General features: G+C 42.3%; 1 protein-coding gene across 2 annotated transcripts in view; it reads left to right on the plus strand.

Annotated features, from left to right (window-relative positions):
• The window catches only part of usp32 (ubiquitin specific peptidase 32), a 75,295-nt gene extending 55,795 nt beyond the window's left edge, over positions 1 to 19,500 (plus strand). The window contains exons 20-35 of one of the 2 annotated variants that reach the window (XM_030743923.1): positions 432 to 570; positions 670 to 775; positions 1,369 to 1,542; positions 2,887 to 3,061; positions 3,775 to 3,926; positions 4,541 to 4,582; positions 5,720 to 5,831; positions 5,926 to 6,125; positions 6,275 to 6,459; positions 6,856 to 6,942; positions 7,539 to 7,659; positions 11,050 to 11,241; positions 11,373 to 11,598; positions 13,806 to 14,251; positions 14,350 to 14,442; positions 14,780 to 19,500. In XM_030743923.1, coding sequence (XP_030599783.1) covers positions 432 to 570; positions 670 to 775; positions 1,369 to 1,542; positions 2,887 to 3,061; positions 3,775 to 3,926; positions 4,541 to 4,582; positions 5,720 to 5,831; positions 5,926 to 6,125; positions 6,275 to 6,459; positions 6,856 to 6,942; positions 7,539 to 7,659; positions 11,050 to 11,241; positions 11,373 to 11,598; positions 13,806 to 14,251; positions 14,350 to 14,442; positions 14,780 to 14,953 — 2,624 coding nt within the window. In that variant the 3' untranslated portion in view covers positions 14,954 to 19,500. The remainder of the gene's footprint in view (positions 1 to 431; positions 571 to 669; positions 776 to 1,368; positions 1,543 to 2,886; positions 3,062 to 3,774; positions 3,927 to 4,540; positions 4,583 to 5,719; positions 5,832 to 5,925; positions 6,126 to 6,274; positions 6,460 to 6,855; positions 6,943 to 7,538; positions 7,660 to 11,049; positions 11,242 to 11,372; positions 11,599 to 13,805; positions 14,252 to 14,349; positions 14,443 to 14,779) is intronic. The other variant, XM_030743925.1, reaches the window with a different exon arrangement.
• Positions 19,501 to 21,387: the final 1,887 nt, after the last annotated feature.

Here is a 21,387-nt window from a genome sequence, read left to right on the forward strand (position 1 = left end):
TCTGAGATAAGTATGTACGACAGTACAGTGTGGGTTATTTGATTTGTTTTTGCACTTCAGCATTTTGTCCATTTTAATACACTAAACAAATTAAAGTATAAAGTTGGTTTTGCAGTAATCTTAAAGTACCCAGTTAGATTTCAGGGCTTTTTTTTTTCTCATCCAGCATTATGAAAACATCTGTGTAGGATTTCAGAGACAGCTGGAATTTAGCTTTTGCGAATAAACTAAAATAAACTAGCTCACATCTGCCTCTTAAATAAATTGGATGGAATTCATGAAAGGCTTTGTACTTAAGTTTCACCTCATCTTCATCCTAATGTGCATTATTTTCCAGCATAGAAACATATATCATAAGTGCTGGTCTATAATGACCGTTTGTTTTTTTGCTTCAGTTAAATCTGACATCATGTCTTTTTATTCCAACTCAGTTCCTACAGAGAAAGGAGCGACTGGCCTCAGTAACCTTGGCAACACCTGCTTCATGAATTCTAGCATTCAGTGTGTGAGCAACACCAAGCCTCTCACGGACTACTTCCTCTCAGGGAGACACCTCTATGAGCTCAATAGGTACCGTTGAGTTCAACACTCTGCTCTGAATCTTACCACCATTTTGAATCTTTTCATTTTAACTGATCTTTTTTTTTGTGTGTGTGTGTGTATCAATAGAACCAATCCGATTGGGATGCGAGGTCACATGGCCAAGTGTTATGGTGACCTGGTGATGGAGCTGTGGAGCGGGACACAGAAGAACGTGGCTCCACTCAAACTCAGGGTGAGAAGTTCCAGCGTTCCAGTAACAAAGAAATGAAAGTTTTCTGCTGTGAAAAATGTTTTCAGTCTTTGTTTTAAATCCATTTTGCTGAATACATCATTTTCATTTCTTCAAACATGTACTGTGAGTACTTTTCAGTTCTGCCTGATTAATTTTAGTCAGTGGTGGGACTGGTCATTTGTTCATCTAACACAAATGAACTTTTCTGTACACCTCAGAATTAGTTCACACACAAAAAACAGTGTTTGCACAAAATTGTCGACTGATTGGAGTTGACTAAGGCTGGTCTTTTAGCATGCTAGTTGCTGGTATGCGTGTCTGAGGTGCTGCTGCAGACTTGCATGTCCATGAGAGCACTGAGAGATCTGATTGTTCATGCTGGAAAGCTGGCTGGACAGTTACTTAGATGGGGGTGTTTCAAACCTGTGCCATTCTTGGAGCAGCACCCTGCCCTGAGGCTATTCCAGCAGGACAAAGCTAGAGTAGGACAGACAGGAGCATAACCAGACACTCCCTTGGCCAGCATTTAGTCCCTATATGTCTGTCTGTTTGTTTTCTAATCTGAGTTTATGATTTCATTGTTGTCTCTCCAGTGGACGATAGCAAAGTATGCCCCACGTTTCAATGGCTTTCAGCAGCAGGACTCCCAGGAGCTGCTGGCCTTCCTGCTGGATGGCCTCCATGAAGACCTGAACAGAGTCCACGAGAAGCCCTATGTGGAGCTGAAGGACAGCGATGGTCGGCCAGACTGGGAGGTGGCCTCTGAGGTCAGAGTTTACACAGCTGATTAATTAGAGCGAAAATAATATATATTTTTGGTCAATATTATAATCCTGATATAATATTTATTATCTTAAAAAAACAGTATGCAGATAATTAAACTACCCAGGGGATTCCCTGAGCTTTAATTTAAATGATGAATACATGAATGTAAGAAAAATTCACACAGCAAAATGATTACAAAAGAGTAATCATATTATTTCAATTCATTTGTATTCATAATTGCTGAAAATCAAAATACTAAATGAAATTAGAATTTGATTGGTCACCCAGCCCAATGAAATACTACTGAACTATTGATGAAATACTAAATAATGTTGCAGGACAAAGTGAGCCTCACTGTCTCACCGCAGATAATCTTGGCTAAGATTTGGAAGTTTCTAAGTATTGCACCAATTTTTGTGTCATAACGTGCTCAGATTTAAGGACGGGAGACGCAGGAAAAACGGTGCTTCCTGTAACCTGTAACCTGCCTGACAGTCCAGGTTTTATGTTTTCTAATGTAGCTGCGTCTCTTATTCACTTAAGCTCCTTTGACCACTGCTGCTCTCACTCACACACCTGAATATTTATTGTCTTATTTATTTTATGAAAGAAACAAAGTGATTCTCACACTGCTGTGCTGAGGAGCTGGTTACAGTGTTGTTTTATGATTGTGAAGTCATGATCTGGGGTACATTATCAGGTATTTTCTAAAAGCTCTTCTTTGGACAGATTTGCCAACACTTTCTCACAAATGCAGCACTGTGAAAAAGTATTTCCCCCTCCCTGATTTCTTATTTCTACTTCTGCATATTTGTCACACTGGTTTCCGCTATGTAATGAAATGATCTAAATCATTTGTAAAATGAACAGAACACCTAAAATTTAATCTTAAATACTTATTTTATTAAATCTATCTACTAGATCGATATCTACTTTTTCAGGAAGTTACTTCTTTGCCATTACTACTGCTGTTGCAGGACAGGGTCAAAATTTCCCCATGGTATCCAAAATGGTATCGAGTATTTTCCTGGGTATTGGTATCGAGTTTGAAATTTTAGTATCTTGATAACTGTTGTGGTACCAGCCGAAGAGTGAGCTCTTCCCTCCTCAGAGGGGTGTTGATGCAACAGTTACAGCCTTTGGAGTCTGTGCTGAGTCAGAGGATAAGGCACAGTACTAATGTTGGGCTTTACAGGATTAGCAGTGTATGATCTCATCCTGTGTGTGTGTGTGTGTGTGTGTGTGTGTGTGTGTGTGTGTGTGTGTGTGTGTGTGTGTGTGTGTGTGTGTGTGTGTGTGTGTGTGTGTGTGTGTGTGTGTGTCTCTATACCTTCTTCACCCTACAGGCCTGGGAGAACCACCTGCGTAGGAACCGCTCCATTGTGGTCGATCTGTTCCACGGGCAGCTCAAGTCCCAGGTGAAGTGCAAGACCTGTGGCCACATCAGCGCTCGCTTTGACCCCTTCAACTTCCTGTCTCTGCCTCTGCCCATGGACAGCTCCATGCATCTGGAGATCACCGGTGAGCAGGCTGATGAACAGAATTGAACATCTTAAAATATTGTATTACAGCAAAACAGCCCAGAGCATCATGTGCAGGTTGTCCAGTTTAACTGCAGGCCTAGCTCGTCCCTGGAGCTTGAAAAAAGGGCGACTGGACTTCTTTTTGTTTCTTGTAGACGTTTCACTTCTCATCTGAAAGGCTTCTTCAGTTCTCAAACCAAAAAGGTGGAGAGACCCGGGTATTTAAACCCCAGTAGGTGTAGTTCCCTGCAGTTGGTTATGACCCACTGTTGTTCATGTGCATAATCACATGTGTCAAGGTGTGAAAGGAGGTGTGGGTCATTACAATCAGTGGTTTTAGTACCACTTCATTGGTTAAACCTTGCTAGCACTGGCTTGGACTCCCTTTTACCTTCTGAACAGAATTCTTTGTGGCACAGATTGAACAAGGTTTCTCAGATTTTGGTCCATGTTGACATGATAGCGTCACACAGTTGCTGCAGATTTGTTGGCTGTCAATGCCAATCTCCCATTCCACCACATCCCAGAGGTGCTCTGTTGGACTGAGATTTAGTCAGTGTGGGGGCCATTGTATTATAGTGAAGTCATTGTCATGTTTGAGAAGCCAGTTTTTTTTTTGTTTTTCCTTTAACCCCCCCCCCCCCCCCCCCCCCCCCCAAAAAAAAAAAAAACGAATTCTGAATTATCTGTTATGCTGTGATGTGTTTGTAGTCATCAAACTGGATGGCTCCACGCCTGTGCGCTACGGCCTGAGGTTGAATATGGACGAGAAGTACACAGGCCTGAAGAAACAGCTGAGTGAACTGTGCAGCTTGAAGCCCGAGCAGATCCTCCTGGCTGAGGTCCACACTTCCAACATCAAGGTATTCACACTGTTGCAGCATTGACACTGAACACCTCATCTCATACGAAGTACAGCTTCTAACAAAGAAGCTAAGGTGAAAGCATCACTCTTTGCGCCATACGACAGAAGTGGATGTTAGATTAACGGTTTAGTTTACTCGAACCACAACAAAAGTTTTTGTGCACAGCCTTTGCCATCACTGCTCATTTGTCTTCACTCATTCAACACAAGCATCCCAGACAGTTATAGTGGAATAAGATTAAAATATACTCTGGGAATTCTTTGAGTTTCACTGAGTTCACATTAACTGTGAAACACCAGCAAGAATCTTCGTATACCTACAGAATACCTAAATCACTAAATAAGCAGCATTAGCAAAATAGCAGTAAGTTGAAACTATTGTTTCACTATGAAACAGCTTGGATATGATTTATACTCAAAAGGATGATGTGCTCATGAGTTGTTTACACACGTCATGCTTGTATTTGGCCTTGATGTCAAGTGTGTGTCCATTTTTCTACTTGCCTGACTGAGTGGTCAAAAGTCCTTTTCAAGACACAGGGTGTGTGACACTGCTGCCTTCATCGTTTTGTCAGTCAGACATGATCATGTTTATGCTAATGTTCCTCACAGTTTCATTCAGACATGGCCACAGCAGTGACCAAGAAAGCTACGGTATGTCATAATTGGGAAGTGTGAGGGTGGAGCCACACTTTGGCCATGTTGTCTCATTGGTGTGTGGAATTGTTGCTATGGTGGTGGAGGTGGTGGTTCCACTGCTCCTGGATGGATAAAGAGAGTCTCTCTTTCATTACGAATGGCTGTCCATGTCTGGACTTATACTGTGGGTGATTCTTTGGTGGGGGTTGTAATGTTGTGTGCGCAATCCATTAATGTGTCTGTATGCATTCAGACAGCCTGTTGAAAGAGACACATAAATGTCACTGATTCCAACCTCACAAGAGAATGTTGAGCCAAATGTCATGTCTAATATAGACATGAGACTGTGTTAAAAACAACCAGTTCTCTATCAATCCACTGGCCTAGACTTGAAAATATAACTGAATATGAATATAACTGAATTCTAGCTTCTAAAATACATACTACTATGTGCCTAATAAATCCATGAGGAAGTGCAGGCCTGCAAATTGACCTGCATTGCAGCTAGAGGGCACAGTTGCATTTTTTTTTTTCTTTAAATGTCCAGAATGGAGGGCACCGTGTGGTACATGTGGATACACCATGTGATTTGGGACTGTCCCAAACAAGATGACCAGCAGGAAAGAATCGTGATATTTTTGGGTGTAGCTCTGAAACAGCCGCACTAAACAGCACAGTGTGAGAGCTTCACAATTTTCAGCTGTGGTGCCAGAAATTTAGGATAACACTTTACAGAGTGAACGCTACTACAACCCACAGCTGCTAACCAACCAATAGGAATGCACCATGAAATGAGAAGCTGGTGGGGAAAAAAAAAATTAAACAAATCCAACGGCAATACGAGGAAGTCAACATGTAAAGCAAATGTTTGGATTTTAGCAAAAAGGAAGATCTAGTTGAGTTGTGGCAGCAAGCTGGTTTGTATGATGTGTCCTCTGGTTGTTATTAAGGCTGCATGTATGTAGAGCAGCAGCATTTAGCACAGTCTACATGTATCAAAGTTAATAATGTCTTCCAAAGTTTATTAGATCTGTGGCACATACAGGCTGGTAATAAATGCATATGACTGCTGAAATGTTAGTATGTAGGTGTTTTTATTCACAGAACATCCATAAATTGTTGCAGTCTTATATTGTAACCCTTTGTTTTCAGAACTTCCCTCAGGATAACCAGAAGGTCCGTCTGTCCGTTAACGGCTTCTTGTGTGCATTCGAGGTCCCGGTGCCAGGTTCGCCAACATCACTAAGCTCACCCACACTGACAGGTGAATGTCTAATCTCACAGATCGTCTTTGCATTCACTATAGATCTGAGGATTTCTCATTTCTCCTTATGGAACGTTCTCCCTTTCTCCCTCAGACATCACCCCTATAGCCAACAGCTCAGCTGCTAATGGGCATGTGGACAATAAGCTGGATCTCATCCCCAATGGTGGGCCCAGCACCATGGTGCCCTGCAGCCCAGAGACGCCTCTGGCCAACGGGGTTGCCAATGGACACATAACACCAGTACACGAGAGCCCCTTTATTGGATACATCATCGCTATGCACAGAAAGATGGTAAGAATTCTCAGAAATATTGTAGGAACAAAAAATGCAGTGTCTGCTGTTGCTTTGCTGCAGTTGTTTTGAAATGGTTGTTTGCAGACAGCACAAATTGTTGTTCTAGATATAACATACAAATGTTTGTCCCCCCCCCTTCCCTACAGATGCGCACAGAGTTGTACTTCCTGTCCTCTCAGAAGAACCGACCCAGTCTGTTTGGCATGCCACTCATTGTTCCCTGCACTGTCCACACCAGTAAGAAGGACCTATACGACGCAGTCTGGATCCAGGTCTCCAGACTGGCCAGCCCACTGCCCCCACAGGAGGCCAGCAACCATGCACAGGACTGGTAGTTTCCTCCTTTAAACAACTAATTACTTTATTACAAATCTGTTCTGTTGTTCAGTTCTATTAAACATTTGGCAGAGGTAATAAATCTGTCCGGATGACATCCTGCCACTTACGCAATCAGGATCAGGTCGGATCAGTATCAGCTGTCTAAAGCTGGATCTGTTTCGGTTCCTTCTAACTTAGTTTTGCAAGGGGGGGGGGGACCCTTTTCTGAGAGAAAGTTAAACAAATTAGCCGTTTCATAGGATGATCGCCACACACATGAAGGTACTTTCCGCTGTTCCCTTATTCACGAGTGGTCGCCACAGCAGGTAGCTTTGTGTTTTGATTTGGCAGATTGTTATGTCGAATACTCCGATGTTTCTTGATATTTTTGCCTTGTTTTAACTTGCAGTGATGACAGCATGGGCTACCAGTACCCCTTCACGTTAAGGGTTGTGGGTAAGGATGGAAACTCGTGTGCCTGGTGTCCATGGTACAGGTAAGGGCACTTGAGGCACAGACACTAATCACTAAAGCTGTTTTCACACATGCTCTGCAGCTCAGAACTCTTCAAGAACTTGCCTGACTGAGGTGTATGCAAGAGCACAGTTGCCTGACACAGCAGATTGAATGACTCTTTATCCTCCAGCTCCCTAGTATGCATCTGTGTGATTTATATTTCCACCTTTGTGCAAATACTGCAGCTAATATTAAAGAGCTTCACTGGCACATAGGTGTCATGTGCAGTGCTTCCTGGATGCTCCACATTACTGCACTTCATTACTGGAAATACAGAGTAGTATTGTTTTCTGTCATGTGCTAAAAATGAGAAAGGACAGCTGTGGAAAATAATCTGGACCTGAAATGATCTGATGTTCATGTATGAAAACTGTTTAAAGTGGGAGTACTGTAACACATCCAGTGGTGAGGAGTGACTGCCTACATTTTGATGTAAACTGGTCATGTTTGGTTCAAACATGTATGTGATGTTAACTTACAATCACAAGCAGAAACATTGTTTCGTGAACAGAAAAGCAAATAAAACCGAAGCAAAACTCGTGTGCATGTTCTGCACATCTGTATGTGTTTTTACAGGTTCTGCAGAGGGTGCACAATAGAGTGTACAGAAGACAGAGCGTCTGTAGGTAACGCTTATATAGCTGTGGACTGGGATCCCACCGCTCTGCATCTCCGCTACCAGACCTCCCAGGAGAGGGTAAAAACACACACACACACACACACACACACACACACACACACACACACACACACACACACACACATTCCAAGCAGAGAAAAAGTCACCTCAAAGTAGAGCAGTAGTGGAATTTCTGTGAATGCGATGCTCATTATCATTCACGTCATCAAGAAAAGCACACAGGCAGTCGTCTTAATCTCAGAGCAGTATTGTAAAGCCATTTACTGGCACTAGCTATCATTGGGACACCTGTGGCTCAGGAGGTAGAGCAGGTCACACTGTTTGAGTCCCATAACTTGTGCTCCACTGTCATGCAGGCATTTTTTTTTTTCCACTTCCATATTAACAACTTCATGTCAGGGTCCAGTTGGTCCTTGTGTTATTGTGTAATGTTTGCGATAAGGGCTGTGATTGCTGTGCAAAACAGAAACTGGTGTAGTTCTGAATTTAACCACACAGAGTCATCAGTGAGCAGTAAATGTGAGATTAAGGTGTCTACAGTCCAGGGCCATTAAAGTTGTATCTGTTCTGAGGTGCAGGTAAGTGCTGTGGGTTTAGATACTGAAGGTTTTCTGTGACAGGTGTTTGCCAGTTGATTTATGCTGCATTGTTTTATTTATTCTTTTTTTTTTGTTACGCTTTAGCTGAATTCAGGGCAAAATGGGTTACTCAGCAGTAGGGCTGTGCAGTATTGACAAAAAATAATATCTTGATATTTTCTGTAATTTTTCAATAACAATAATAAACGAAATTTTTCATTATTTAAAAATGTGTTCATACAAGAAGTGCTAGCTGGTAAAATATAAGACTTAAATCAGTGTTTTTAACATGTTAACTTATTTTTATTTTATTTTATTTAACCTTTTATTTAACCAGGAAAAACACACACAAGTTTACTGAGTGTGTGTTTTGTCAGACACCTCAGCTGATTTAGGTTTGTCTTGGACAGCAGGTTCCCAAAACTTTTCATATTCCTCATACTCGCTGATGATGGAACAGGTTCATTGTCAAGCTGTCCGTTTTCTTACAAAGTCTGCAAACAGCAAACCACCTCCTCGCCTAGGAATTAAGGCAGTAGTCTGCGAGCCTGGCGATGTCTGGATTTCTTCCCCTGGTGCAGTGTGTTCACTCATCTCCAGCTTTAGGTGTGTTGTTCAGGCAGCTATGCTAGTGCACAGTACGGGCACTCTCAATGCAGACGCACAGCAGCCTATACTAAAGCATTCAGAGAGACTTATTTATTTATTTTTATTATTATTATATTATTATTTTTTTTTTTTATTGCATGTTTAATTTGATCTATTTTCTTGGTGTTCTGGCACTCAGTGTGGGCAGCCGAGTAAGAATTTCATTGTACAGGGAAACAATGTGTCTTTACTGTGCATATGACAATAAAGCATTGAATCTTGAATCTTGAATCAAGTAGTGAACGTGTGGAGCCGAGGAGTTTTGATTTTCTTTTTTTTCCTGATTAGGATACTCAATAACCTCAGCTCACACATCGTCCACACGGCAATTACGATATGATCGTAGACGATATATATCGCACACCCCTACTCAGCAGTAAAATGGCTTAAATCCAAAGTCAGTAGCTGAAAATGACATTATACAATGCACTGGATCTGCCCTCCTTAGGAACAACTCAAAATAATGCATTAAGTGCCACTATTACTAGATAAGAATTGGACACTGTAATTGGAAGTTTGAAAACAAAGAAGTGCCCCGGCAGTGACAGGTACTCAAATGAGTGTCACATAATTTTTAAGGGAGAGCTTACCCCTGTACAAGTTGAATCTTTGAGCTGGACTCTTAACAGAGCAGAGATGCCACCCTCATGGAGAGAGGCAGGGGCTTCTGTCCTCCCCAAGGAAGGGAAATACAGAATATTGTGAATCGTACCACCCAACTGCAAAACTGAACATAGACTATTAAGTTGTTTACCTCCATAATTTCTAAAAGAATGGAAAATTTGATCCACAAGGATCAAACAGGATTCATAAAAGGCCGGCAAACACAGGATAATATTAGACAAACACTGCATGTTATAGATCATACCAAAAAGCTTAGCCTCGATGCTGAGAGAGCTTTTGACAGGGTCAGCTGGCCCATTTCATACAGAGTACTTGAACATCTGGGCTTTAAGGACAAATTCATTAGATGTATACAATCTTTTTATAGCAGCCCGATGGGCAAAATAAAAACTAATGGGTGCCTAACTAACAGTTTTCAGTTGTATAGAGGGACCCATCAGGGCTGATGTCTAACTAAGCCTGTTAGCTTTTGCATTATTCATACAAAGAGTTACTGTAGGAAACACTGATCATGTCATTGGACTTTTTATCATCGGTTATCACCTGAACCCAGATATTACACTCCATAAACTTATGTCAGCCCTGAAAGAGTACGGACAGTTGACTGGATATCATTTGAATATTACTAATACTAATATTTTCAAATTGGAACAACCAAGGCTTGACAGCTTTGTGTCAGTTTATAGAGGGTAATATCTTTAAGTCATTTGAAAAACTGAAAAGTGAATTTAAGAATGATTAAGAATCAGACATTTTTACAACACAGTAATAAGAAAAAGTATCCACTCTGAAAGTATTGATATTATTAAAGTATTTATAGATGCTTATAAACATCACCCTGTTAAAACGGTCTAAATTATATAGAGGGCTGCAAGAACTAAATGGTAATAATGCATTGTATTATATTATATACATATTATATTATATATTGTATTATATTATATTAACAAAGGGGGACGGACACAAAAACAGTGTTGGAGGCAGTGTGGGCACATGAGCATTAATGCCAAAATTTTGACAGTTGCACGCAAAAAGGCCGTCACAAAGACTCGGTGAATAAATATATATATATATATATATAATAATATGCAAATATTTTCTTGTTGTTTGTGTTTATTTTTGTTGTATTAATATAAAACTACTATCTATTCATCCATCCATCCATCCGCTTCCGCTCATCCTGTTCAGGGTTGCGGGGGGGCTGGAGCCTATCCCAGCTGTCATAGGGCGAGAGGCAGGGTACACCCTGAACAGGTCGCCAGCCTGTTGCAGGGCCAACACAGAGAGACAAACAAGCATTCACACGGGCAGCACGGTGGTGCAGTGGTTAGCACTGCTGCCTCACAGAATAACATCCGGGTACTCCGGTTTCCTCCCACATTCCAAAGACATACACTTACTGGGGTTAGGTTGATTGGCTACTCTAAATTGCCCATAGGTGTGACTGAGCACGTGAATAAAACTACTAAATAATTTTTTTTTAAAGTAGCTTAAACACAACTTATGTATGTTCAGGTGCATTAAAAAGACCTCCTTTGGAAACGTCTTTCAGCTTTTTGTCTGCTCTCCAGAGTCAGTGATTCTCCTCTCCCTGCAGATTGTGGAGGAGCACTGCAGCGTGGAGCAGTCTCGACGAGCTCAAGCTGAGCCCATCAGCTTGGACAGCTGTCTGAAGGCTTTCACCAGTGAGGAGGAGCTGGGAGAGGATGAACTCTACTACTGCTCCAAGTGCAAGACCCACCGGCTGGCCACCAAGAAGCTGGACCTCTGGAGGCTGCCGCCCATACTGGTCAGTGACATAATTGTGCATCTAAAGCGTCTAACCTGAAATGAACCTGCATGGGTGTCAGTAGCATTTAATGTTCTCGCTGAAAATAGTTTTAGGGACAGTGTAGTGTATCTGTCATGTGTTCTCTTCAGATTGTCCACCTGAAGCGCTTCCAGTTTGTGAATGGTCGCTGGATCAAGTCCCAGAAGATTGTAAAATTCCCGCGGGAGAATTTTGACCCCAGCGCCTTCCTGGCTCCCCGGGACCTCGAGCATCGCTGCCTCCATTCTCACAGCGAAAGTGAGGATCTGCTGAGGGTCGGAGAAGACAATCTGTCCTCCATCTCTGCCCCCGCTGGCTTTGGCAACCTCCCCAAAGGTATGGCGTGCCCATCAGAGACTTTTTTTTTTTTTAAAGCCATATGCATATTTTTTTAGAATGTGTCAGCAAGTGAAAACTAAATTATAAAAATGAGCACAGCAGCTTGTGAGGTGGCTGCAATGAGAGAGGTTTTAACATGAGGCCTGTGACTGTTTCAAGTAACAGTCACAGGCCTCATTTTCTTTTTAATGTTTTTAATTCACTCGCTGATCCTCGCTGTAATGTAAACCAAGCCAAGGTCTGTCCTGCACTGTGCGAAAACTTTAAGAAATTTTTTGTGGAAAAAATTTCTGCCCTCAGGCCTTCATCACCTCAGGCTGAAACAGGCTCATCTGCACCTCCTCCCAGCAGAGCTGTCTTTGAGCAGTTTGAGCCAGTCACACTCTCCACACTAAAGGAGGTGATTCAAAATATGAGACCTGTAAACTCTCCCACAGACTGTGTTCCGTCTCGCCTTTTTAAAGAGGCTTTTGATTCAGTGGGACCAACTATCCTCGCTCTGATTAACAGTGCGCTTGCATCTGGTTGTGTTCCAGCTGCCTTTAAACATGCAGTTGTACAGCCTCTAATCAAGAAGAAGAACCTTGACCCTGATGTTCTTTCAAATTACAGACCAATTTCTAAATTACCATTTTTATCCAAGGTTCTTGAAAAAGTTGTTTTTAAGCAACTTCAAGCATTTTTAAGTGAACATGGAATGTGGGAAAAGTTTCAGTCAGGTTTTAGAATGCGTCACAGCACAGAGACGGCTCTTTTACGAGTTTTTAACGATCTGCTTTTAACTGTGGACTCTGGTAGTCCTGCAGTTTTAGTACTTCTAGATCTGTCAGCTGCCTTTGACACTGTGGACCACGAGATCCTTCTATCCCGCCTAGAACATGAAATTGGCATTAAAGGCACGGTTCTGACTTGGTTCAGATCTTATCTTACTGATAGAAGTTTCTCTGTCCATCTAGGAAACTGTTTTTCTACCACAGCAAAGCTTTCTTGTGGAGTGCCTCAGGGGTCCATTCTGGGCCCAATTCTTTTCTCATTGTATATGTTGCCTCTAGGGTCGATTTTTAGGAAACATAATATTTGTTTCCACTGTTTTGCTGACGACATCCAGGTGTATATGCCCATCAAACTGAACAGCAGAGATCCATGGGAACCCCTGCTGAACTGTCTAAGTGACATCAAGTCCTGGATGAGAAACAATTTCCTAAATCTTAATGAAAGCAAAACCGAGGTCATATGCTTTGGTAAATTTGACCCCTCAAGCTACTCCTCTGGCACTCCGAGTCATTTGGCTCCTCACTGTCATGATGCTGTGAAAAATCTGGGTGTCATTTTAGATAGTAGTTTTAAAATGGAGAAGCAAGTAAGTGCTATTACCAAAATCAGTTTTTACCAACTCAGAGTTATTGCCAAGGTAAAACCTTATCTCCCACAGCAGGACCTGGAAAAAGTTATTCATGCTTTTATTACTTCCCGCCTGGACTACTGTAATTCTCTGTACTTTGGCATAGATCAATCATCTGTGCGCCGCCTGCAGGTAGTCCAGAATGCGGCAGCTCGTCTTTTAACCGGTTTAAAAAAGCATGAACACATTACCCCAGTCCTGTCATCCCTTCACTGGCTCCCTGTCCGTTTTAGAATCGATTTTAAGATTTTATTGCTTACTTTTAAAGCCTTAAACGGACTGGCACCTTTGTATCTGTCTGAGCTGCTTCACTGTCACACCCCTGTAAGAGCTCTGAGGTCATCGAACCAGCTGCTCTTACAGAGGCCTAAAACTAGACTAAAACAGAGAGGTGATCGAGCTTTTGCAGCAGCAGCACCAAAGCTATGGAACGATCTACCTCTCCATATCCGCACAGCTCAGACGATACACACATTTAAATCTCTATTAAAAACACATTTCTTTTCCTTGGCATTTGGCTGCAGTGCTACCTCCTTTTAGATGATTGTTTTATGGTATTTTTATGGTACTTGTTTTAAACGTTTTAATTTTTAATTTTCTTATGTTATTTATTGTTCTTAATGTTTTTATTTATTTATTTTTATTTTATTATTTTATTTATTTATTTATATATTTTTATTTTTATTTAGTATAGTCCTTGGGGTTACAGATCTTGTACAGCACTTTGGTCAACGTCGTTGTTTTAAATGTGCTTTATAAATAAACTTGACTTGACTTGACTTGACTGGTGGTTCCCCAACAGCTTCCCCAGCTTCAAGCAGGAAGTCTGCACCCTCTCTCAGCCGGAACAGTAGCCCCTCCAGCAGCCCAAAGACCGGCAGCGGAGGCCGTAGACCAGGCCGGTTGCGCCTGCCCCAGCTGAGCAGCAGACATCGCCTCTCCAACAGCAAAGAGAACCTGGACGGAGCTGCTAATGCTGAGGCTGAACCACGTGACGATGCTCCCCAGGCAGACTCAGAAGGTAGTTCAGCAGCAGGGCTTCCTGTTTCAGGAGAGGCCATTACATCAGAATCATCCTGCGGTAGTGAGGCATCCAGTAGCCACTGTGACGTGGTCCTTGTGAACGGAGAGAGCAACGGGCTGAGCTCAGACTGCAGCACAGAGAGCAGCATGGACCCTGACAACTCCCTGCTGCAGCACAGAGACAACATGTGTCTGGATGCCATATACAACCTCTATGCAATATCAGTAAGTCAGGCACTTTAGACTCACTCTCATACAGGTAGTGAAAATAGGCTCTTTTTTGCCAGACAAGTCCTGAATATTGTTCTGCTTAATCTCCTCAGTGCCATTCAGGAATTTTGGGAGGAGGCCACTATGTGACATATGCCAAAAACCCCAATGGGAAATGGTACTGTTACAATGACAGCAGCTGTAAGGTAAGACAACAGGACACTTGCTCTGTAACTGCATATGCACGACTGTGTTCAGTAAAACTAGTGATTGCTTCCAGTTTGGGGGGCTGGATACACATTTGTAACTGTAATAAACAAACTGTAATTTAATTTTTTTTCACAGATGTATAACATATCAACACTGCCTGTCTTAAATAGATTTGTTTCTCAATGTGAAATAGAAATGATTGAGGGGTCGCTTACAAATGATCCCACTGCGAGCCTTCTAACAAGGTCCTCTAAAAAGGTCCCATGTGACACCGATCCTCTCCTCTTTACACTTTACAAAACATCACTGTGCTTTTTTTTGTTAAATGTACAGGAAGTGCACTCTGAGGAGATCGACACGGACTCGGCCTACATTCTCTTCTACGAGCAGCAGGGAGTCGAATACTCCCAATTCCTGCCAAAGATCGATGGCAAGAAGATGGCTGACACCAGTAGCATGGACGAAGACTTTGAGTCCGACTACAAGAAGTACTGCGTCCTCCAGTGATTGCACCTCGTCTTCCAACAGCCAGCACTACGTCTGCTTGCCTCTTTCAGCCTGCTGCTATGAGCAGGAAGCGCCAGAAGTTGAGATCTCACAAACTGCTAACAGTCAAACTGTGCTCTCTGTCTTTAGGGCTGCTTCGCAGCGATTTCTACACTTGATTGCAAACACGGATTAGTGAAAAGGTTTGCCGAGACAACAGTGAAGCCCCCTGTGAACGCACTTAACCGGTGCACTTTGCTGAGCCCAACGAACTTCCCACCTCCCATCCTGTGAACCTTGCCGTACATGTAAAATATATTTGCACTCTAACGCATCTCTGAATGTACGCCAGTATGGCCGAGTCATGCAGCGATGTTGCTTTCTAATTGTGCATTTATCACTTGTGATGTCAGGATTAAAAACAAAAGACAACTTTTACACCTGGAGTCACAATCTGACCTAACCAGGAAAAAACTGGTGTGTTCCAGGTGTGAGTACGTATAGGCCTGTGGATGCAGATTGAGTTTGAAATGCCAACTGTAAGCAGGGCCCGGCGTGTACACCACCTGTGTGCTGGTGTCATATTTAGTGCCAGAGGTCAACATAATGTGGAGACATTGGATACCAGGGCAAGCTTTTAAACAAGTGGTTCTGCTGAGGTTTTATTAGCGATAGTGTAACTAGGAAAACATAAGTCATATGCTACCTCATCGCTTCCCGCATTCTTTCAGCCAACTGGACCCTAAAAGTCTGTGACAGTATTAATGTCCTGAAATGCTTCCTTCTACCGTAGGAGACTCAGTACATACATTTCAGGAACATCCCCCACAAAGAAAAATCTCCTTCCAGGACATTCACGTTAAATTAGGCACGTCTGCCGAAAACTGTGTTTGGTCCTGCAGCTGCCAAATATCCACGGTGATCTGTGCAATTTTGACCAGTGTGTAGCCAGAACTGCTCTGAATCTCCAAAAGCTTGAGTGAGAGTCTGGGTTTGTTTCGGACCGGTGCCATGATTTCAAAAGAATGCTATATAGTATATGTTTAATACTTTTTTCTTTTTCTTTTTCTTTTATTATGCAAATGTGTCATTTTAGAGGATCTGCTTTATTTTTATTTATTTGTATTTTTTTTTTTTTTCTTAAGGAAAGCTTCAAGAGTCGCTTCAGGCTGGATATTTACCTAAAAGCCACACCTGTAGAGATCATGGGGCTGTCCCAGCATGCACCTTTGCCCCACTGACGTTCTCTGTTGACTCAGACCCATCCATAATACTAATTTGGGCACCCTTCTCAGTAAGAATCCCACAAAAGGTTTAGGGATGGCTAGATCCAGGTTTAGGACCTAGTCCACCATGGCAGTCACTTATTTTACACGTTGTCATTTTAACATTGTGTTATTATTAAACAACTAGATTTTAAGTTACAGAAGTCTAACAAAACGTGTCAAAACTGATGAAGAACCAGAAATCTTCTTTTATTTTGTTTCCTCCTTATCAAAGCCTGTAAACTATATTACCCATAATGCAGTTCAGCAGCCAACTTTATAGGCTTTCTAGCCGTGTCTCATCTGGCATACTTCAGTATTTACAACTTCCTCTTTTGAATGAAAAAAACTGTTCACACTGACAAGCACAGCCTCACAAGGTGCACTAAGAGTACCTGGATGTTGCTCTCATGCTAGTCAGAGAGATCCGTGTGAAATGCTGTACAGTTCTAACCTTCACTGGGTGCCGTCTTTGGCTGTGTAACAGGGGGAGGGAGCACAGACCTATTTGCTGCCAGTAAATGTGTCAAGGCTTTAGTTAGCCATCAGCATCATGTGTGTTGTGCTATTAGTTGTAAAATGCTCATTTACAAGTTTAGATTTTAAATTCTTGAACTCAACAAGAGTAGCTTTGCATGATTCACAGTTCAAAATAATCCTCGTTTATGTTCCACTGGTTCGTCCTCAGTGAGGTCATGAGCATCAACACCAGTGTGTACATGACACAATAAAGAATAGGTCCTTCAGTGTAGAACGTGGATATGCTGTCATATATTCAACAGGCAGCTAGCAGTTATCATCTCCTATAAATTTGCACTTGTGATTGATTACAGACGACTCTACCCTGTCAGAATTCACACAATGCCACACAGTTCATAGTACAGACACTGTAATAACATAAGTATTGAAGTATTTCATTTGAGACACAGTAATAGACGAATGCTGCGACTAATGTAGCTTTCAGCAGCTGCTGGGTTGGTCGGCTCACTTCTGACTCCACACCATTGCATTTTTAATGTTTCCATTTTGTATATATATATATTTTTTTTTTTAGTTATCTAATTTGTAAAAGGAGCAGAGCTCTCCTTTAAGAGTGGGCTGTAAAGCATGTTTTGGCGCGACCTGGGGTTGAACGTTACAAACATGTTTCAGTGAGCGTAGCGCACCTCTAGCCCGGAGTGTGACTGTGCATCGCTGACAGAGCATATACAGAGATGCCTCCCACCTCCCTCCAAAGTGAAATATTAGTGTAGTGGCCACTTCTGTCACCAGTGTGGTCCTACCTCCTGCTGCATAATTATCTCAGCCTGTCATGGATGCTCCCTATACACTTTTTATTTTCTTTTGGGGGGGGGGGTCATATCCTCAGTCCCACATCATTTCTGAGTAGACGCTGGTTTGCAAATGACACCAGTAATGCAAGCATTCACCCAGTAGAGCCATTCAGGCATCGTGCCTGGAGAGCTGTCTGAGGTGGCACTTTGCAGTCTCTGATCAAGGTGAACCACGGGGTGCTGAAACCACGTGTCTGTGAACATAAACTGGAGACCAGTCTTACTACCAGATCTTAATGCCCTGTCTCTTTAGGAGGGACTGTCAAAATCTCATTTTAATAACTTAATCCATCTCTCATAAACTAACTTTCCCCATTTCCTCAGCTGAGGCCCTCTGGTGGGCCAGTCCAACTCTGATGGGTGCCATAAATGCTAGTAGCAAAGTGATATGCCAGTGTAGACAGAGCTGTGGCAGCTGTGTCCATTTTTGATTATTTCATTTCATAACTGCTTGTGTAATGGCATCGAGCAAGCACGCATCTTGTGACTGGGATGAGGATGATGGTTTCTAGTGGAAGTTTGAATAAATATTTATTTATATTTAGGTTTGTTATAGGAAGCTTCATGCAAGCTAAAAAAGTCAAATAAGTGTCTTAGAACGTTTTCTCCTTTTTCTAGGACATTTTCAGGGAAATTATTTGGAAACTGTCTAACCAGTATAAGCCCCCCCCCCCCTTAAATAGATGTGTGATGCTTGGAAAGTAACCAAAGTCTGTTGTATGCGTGAGATCTGTGAGCACATTGCTACATTGGACCCAACACTGCTTATGATTTGTGTCTGTGTGCTGAGTCTTGAGTCCTGCTTTCATGTAAATGTCCGTTCCCTCTTTTATCTGAAGGTTTGGCTCCTTGAGGCGACTGCTGAGGTCACTTTGAGATGGACAAACCCATGTTTTTACTGCATGGGATCCAGCTGCAGAGTTCTGTGTGTTTGCTTTGCAGCAGCAACAGTGGAGCTCCTCTCATGTTTTTTTGGGTGGGCGGGGGGCTTGGTCTAATCACTGTGAACAGACTGTCAGCGGCTCCCGGCGTTCTCTTCTCGAGTACAGATGTGATCTCTGTGTTCGCCCCTTTTTAGCTGCTGTATTTGTGAGGAGAGGTCTTCATTGTGGATGTACTTGGAGATAGATCTGTCACTGAATGAAACTATTTCCTTCTGCAAAGATTGCATTTGTTGAACAAATGGAAGTGTACATAAGAGTGCTATTTAGGTTGGCTTGATCAGCTCTTTCACTTCCCACCCCTCTCCACCCTCTCGCCTTTGCACCAAGCTGTTGACAATGTCCAGAAAGGTCATCACATGGCTCAAAGGAAAAGCTGAACCCAGTTTGTAATGTTTGCTCTATTTAAAGGTGCAATAGATGTCAACTTTTGTTTTACTTTTTTTTTCTCTCCTTTTTGGGGTGTGAATGTGCCCTCAAATGACTGGTAGCTTAATTTCTTAGCAGAAATCCAATGTTTCATGTTGGGGAGAATTTCAGCACAATTTTCTAATCCAGGAACAAAGATTTGATGCCCAATGAAGCTGAACTATGATGCTGAACTTGGGCAAACACTGATTCTGTAAAACATGGGGCTAACATCCTCAACCCCTCCCTCTATCACAAAGCCCCCTCCCCCCCCTAGGAAGATTAGTTCAGAGTGTGTCAGGCAGTGCAATCTACTACTGAGCTGTTTTCAGTGTGTGTAGCCTCTTTTTTTTTTTTTTTTTTATTTTATTTAAGTTCATATCTGTTGGATGTGAACCAGATGTGTTAATTTAAAGAACTTTTTTTTGTAAGGTGTTTGAAAGAAAGTCACATTGCACTGACATGAAAACCTGTACATAAAGAAAATGTGTTTTGTACATAAGCCAATGAAAACTATGTATTTGAATATGAACTGTACAAAATACTGTACTTGTAGTTGTATATGGAGTGATCCTGTTGATCTGTAACAAAATATCCAAGCAACAAATTAAATTCTGCAGAGGAACTGACCCCAGACTGAAGTGTTGTTGTTATTGTAGTCATGCCTGGGCCTCAGCCCTCATCTGGTATTCCAAATGATTTGGTGCGGGCTTATGAAGTGGAATAGTCTCATTTTTTTCCACCAGCAGACAAAAGTTTTCCTTTATTCAACATAAGGAGCATAGTATCACACGTCTAGCTGAATCATCACCCTCCACTGTGTTCAGTTATGTTTTTGTAATCATGAAGTGCTTGGCCATAAGCTCACTGGTAAAGTTCAGTCCTGTTTATTTTCACCATTTGCACTAAGAATCCAGATTTTGATTACAGTCATCAATTTAGAACATGCGCTTCAACTGGTAGCAGCAAAGTCTGGTAGCTCTGACCTCTTTATTTTTGTTGTATTTTTTTGTCAAGTACTGATGGATACTTCTGTGAGGAGAAGAGCTTTATTGAGCAAATCTGGACGGCACCACCCCATCCCAGCTGAGATAAAGAGGCTTTTTAGTGGTTGCCGTGCTGGTGCAAAGGTGAAGGTTTGGAAGTGGAGATGAAAACTTCTGCCAGCAGTCATCGTGGGAAATGTCAACTCTGCCCAACAAAAGTGATGAGCTGGAGATATTGGTGACGACTTAAAGTATACCATGAGTGCAGTTTCATGTGTTTTACTGAAACATGGTTGAATCAAAACCTCTCAGACTCTAATGAGGATCTACCTGCTTTCACCCTCACACGGTCAGACAGAGATGCTGAAGCTAGAGGCAAGAGAAAATGTGGTGGTCTGGCTTTGTTTGTGAACCAGAGGTGGTGTAATCCTGCACAGATCACTGTCAACGAGAAGATGTGTTGTCCTGATATTGAATTATTGGCAGCTGGTGTGCACCCATATTATGTACCGAGAGAATTCAGTCATATCACAACAATACCTGTGTGAATTCCACTCAAGGTAACAGCTGAAGTTCCACATGAAGTTCTCTGTGAAACTGTTGCTAGGATACAGACTCAACATCCAGAGGCACTCTTCATAATTTCAGGAGACGTCAATCATGTTTCTCTCTCCTCCCACCGGACTGGAGTCATACAGTTTGTTGACCATCCTACCAGAGAAAATCAAACCCTTGATCTGCTGTACGCCAATGTCAGAGAAGCTTACAGAGCTGCTGTCTTACCACCACTTTGCAGATCAGACCACAACTTGGTTTTGGACATGTTACAAACCCTGTGTGCAGAGACAACCTGCAACTAAACTCACAGTCAGGAGCTGGACACCTCATGCTACTGAGGCTCTAAGAGACTGCTTTGAATGCACAGATTGGAAAGTGCTGCTGGAACAGAAAGGCCACAGTTTGTCAGGTTGGTGAACTGTGTTGCTGGGACATGAACGAGCAGCACAGGTGCTCCACAGGGGACTGTCCTGGCTCCATTGCTTTTCACATTGTATACGGCAGACTTCAGATATAATTTGGAGTCCTGCCACATTGAGAAATACTCGGATGATGCTGCTATTGTGGCGTGTATCAGGAATGGACAGGAATCTGAATACAGGGATCTTGTTAATGCCTTCAGCGACTGGAGTCCCAAAAAACACATATTGAACACCTTTAAGACAAAGGAAATGATAATAGACTTCCAAAGATTAAGGCCCCTTTACAGCCTGTGAACATTTGTGGGGTGGACATAGAGATGGTAACAAAATGTAAATATTCAGGTTTAAACCTAGATAACAAACTAGACTGGTCCCTGAATACAGAGGAACTATACAAAAAGGGGCAGAGCGTCTCTTTTTGTTGAGAAAACTAAGATCTGTTGACATCTGCATTAAAACGCTGAAGCTGTTCTATCAGTCTGTGGTGGCAAGTGTGCTGTGGTAGCAGCATCAGAAACAAGGATGCAAGGAGACTGGACAA

This window comes from Archocentrus centrarchus, chromosome 13 (genome assembly GCF_007364275.1).
Source record: "Archocentrus centrarchus isolate MPI-CPG fArcCen1 chromosome 13, fArcCen1, whole genome shotgun sequence".
Classification (NCBI taxonomy): Eukaryota; Metazoa; Chordata; class Actinopteri; order Cichliformes; family Cichlidae; genus Archocentrus; species Archocentrus centrarchus.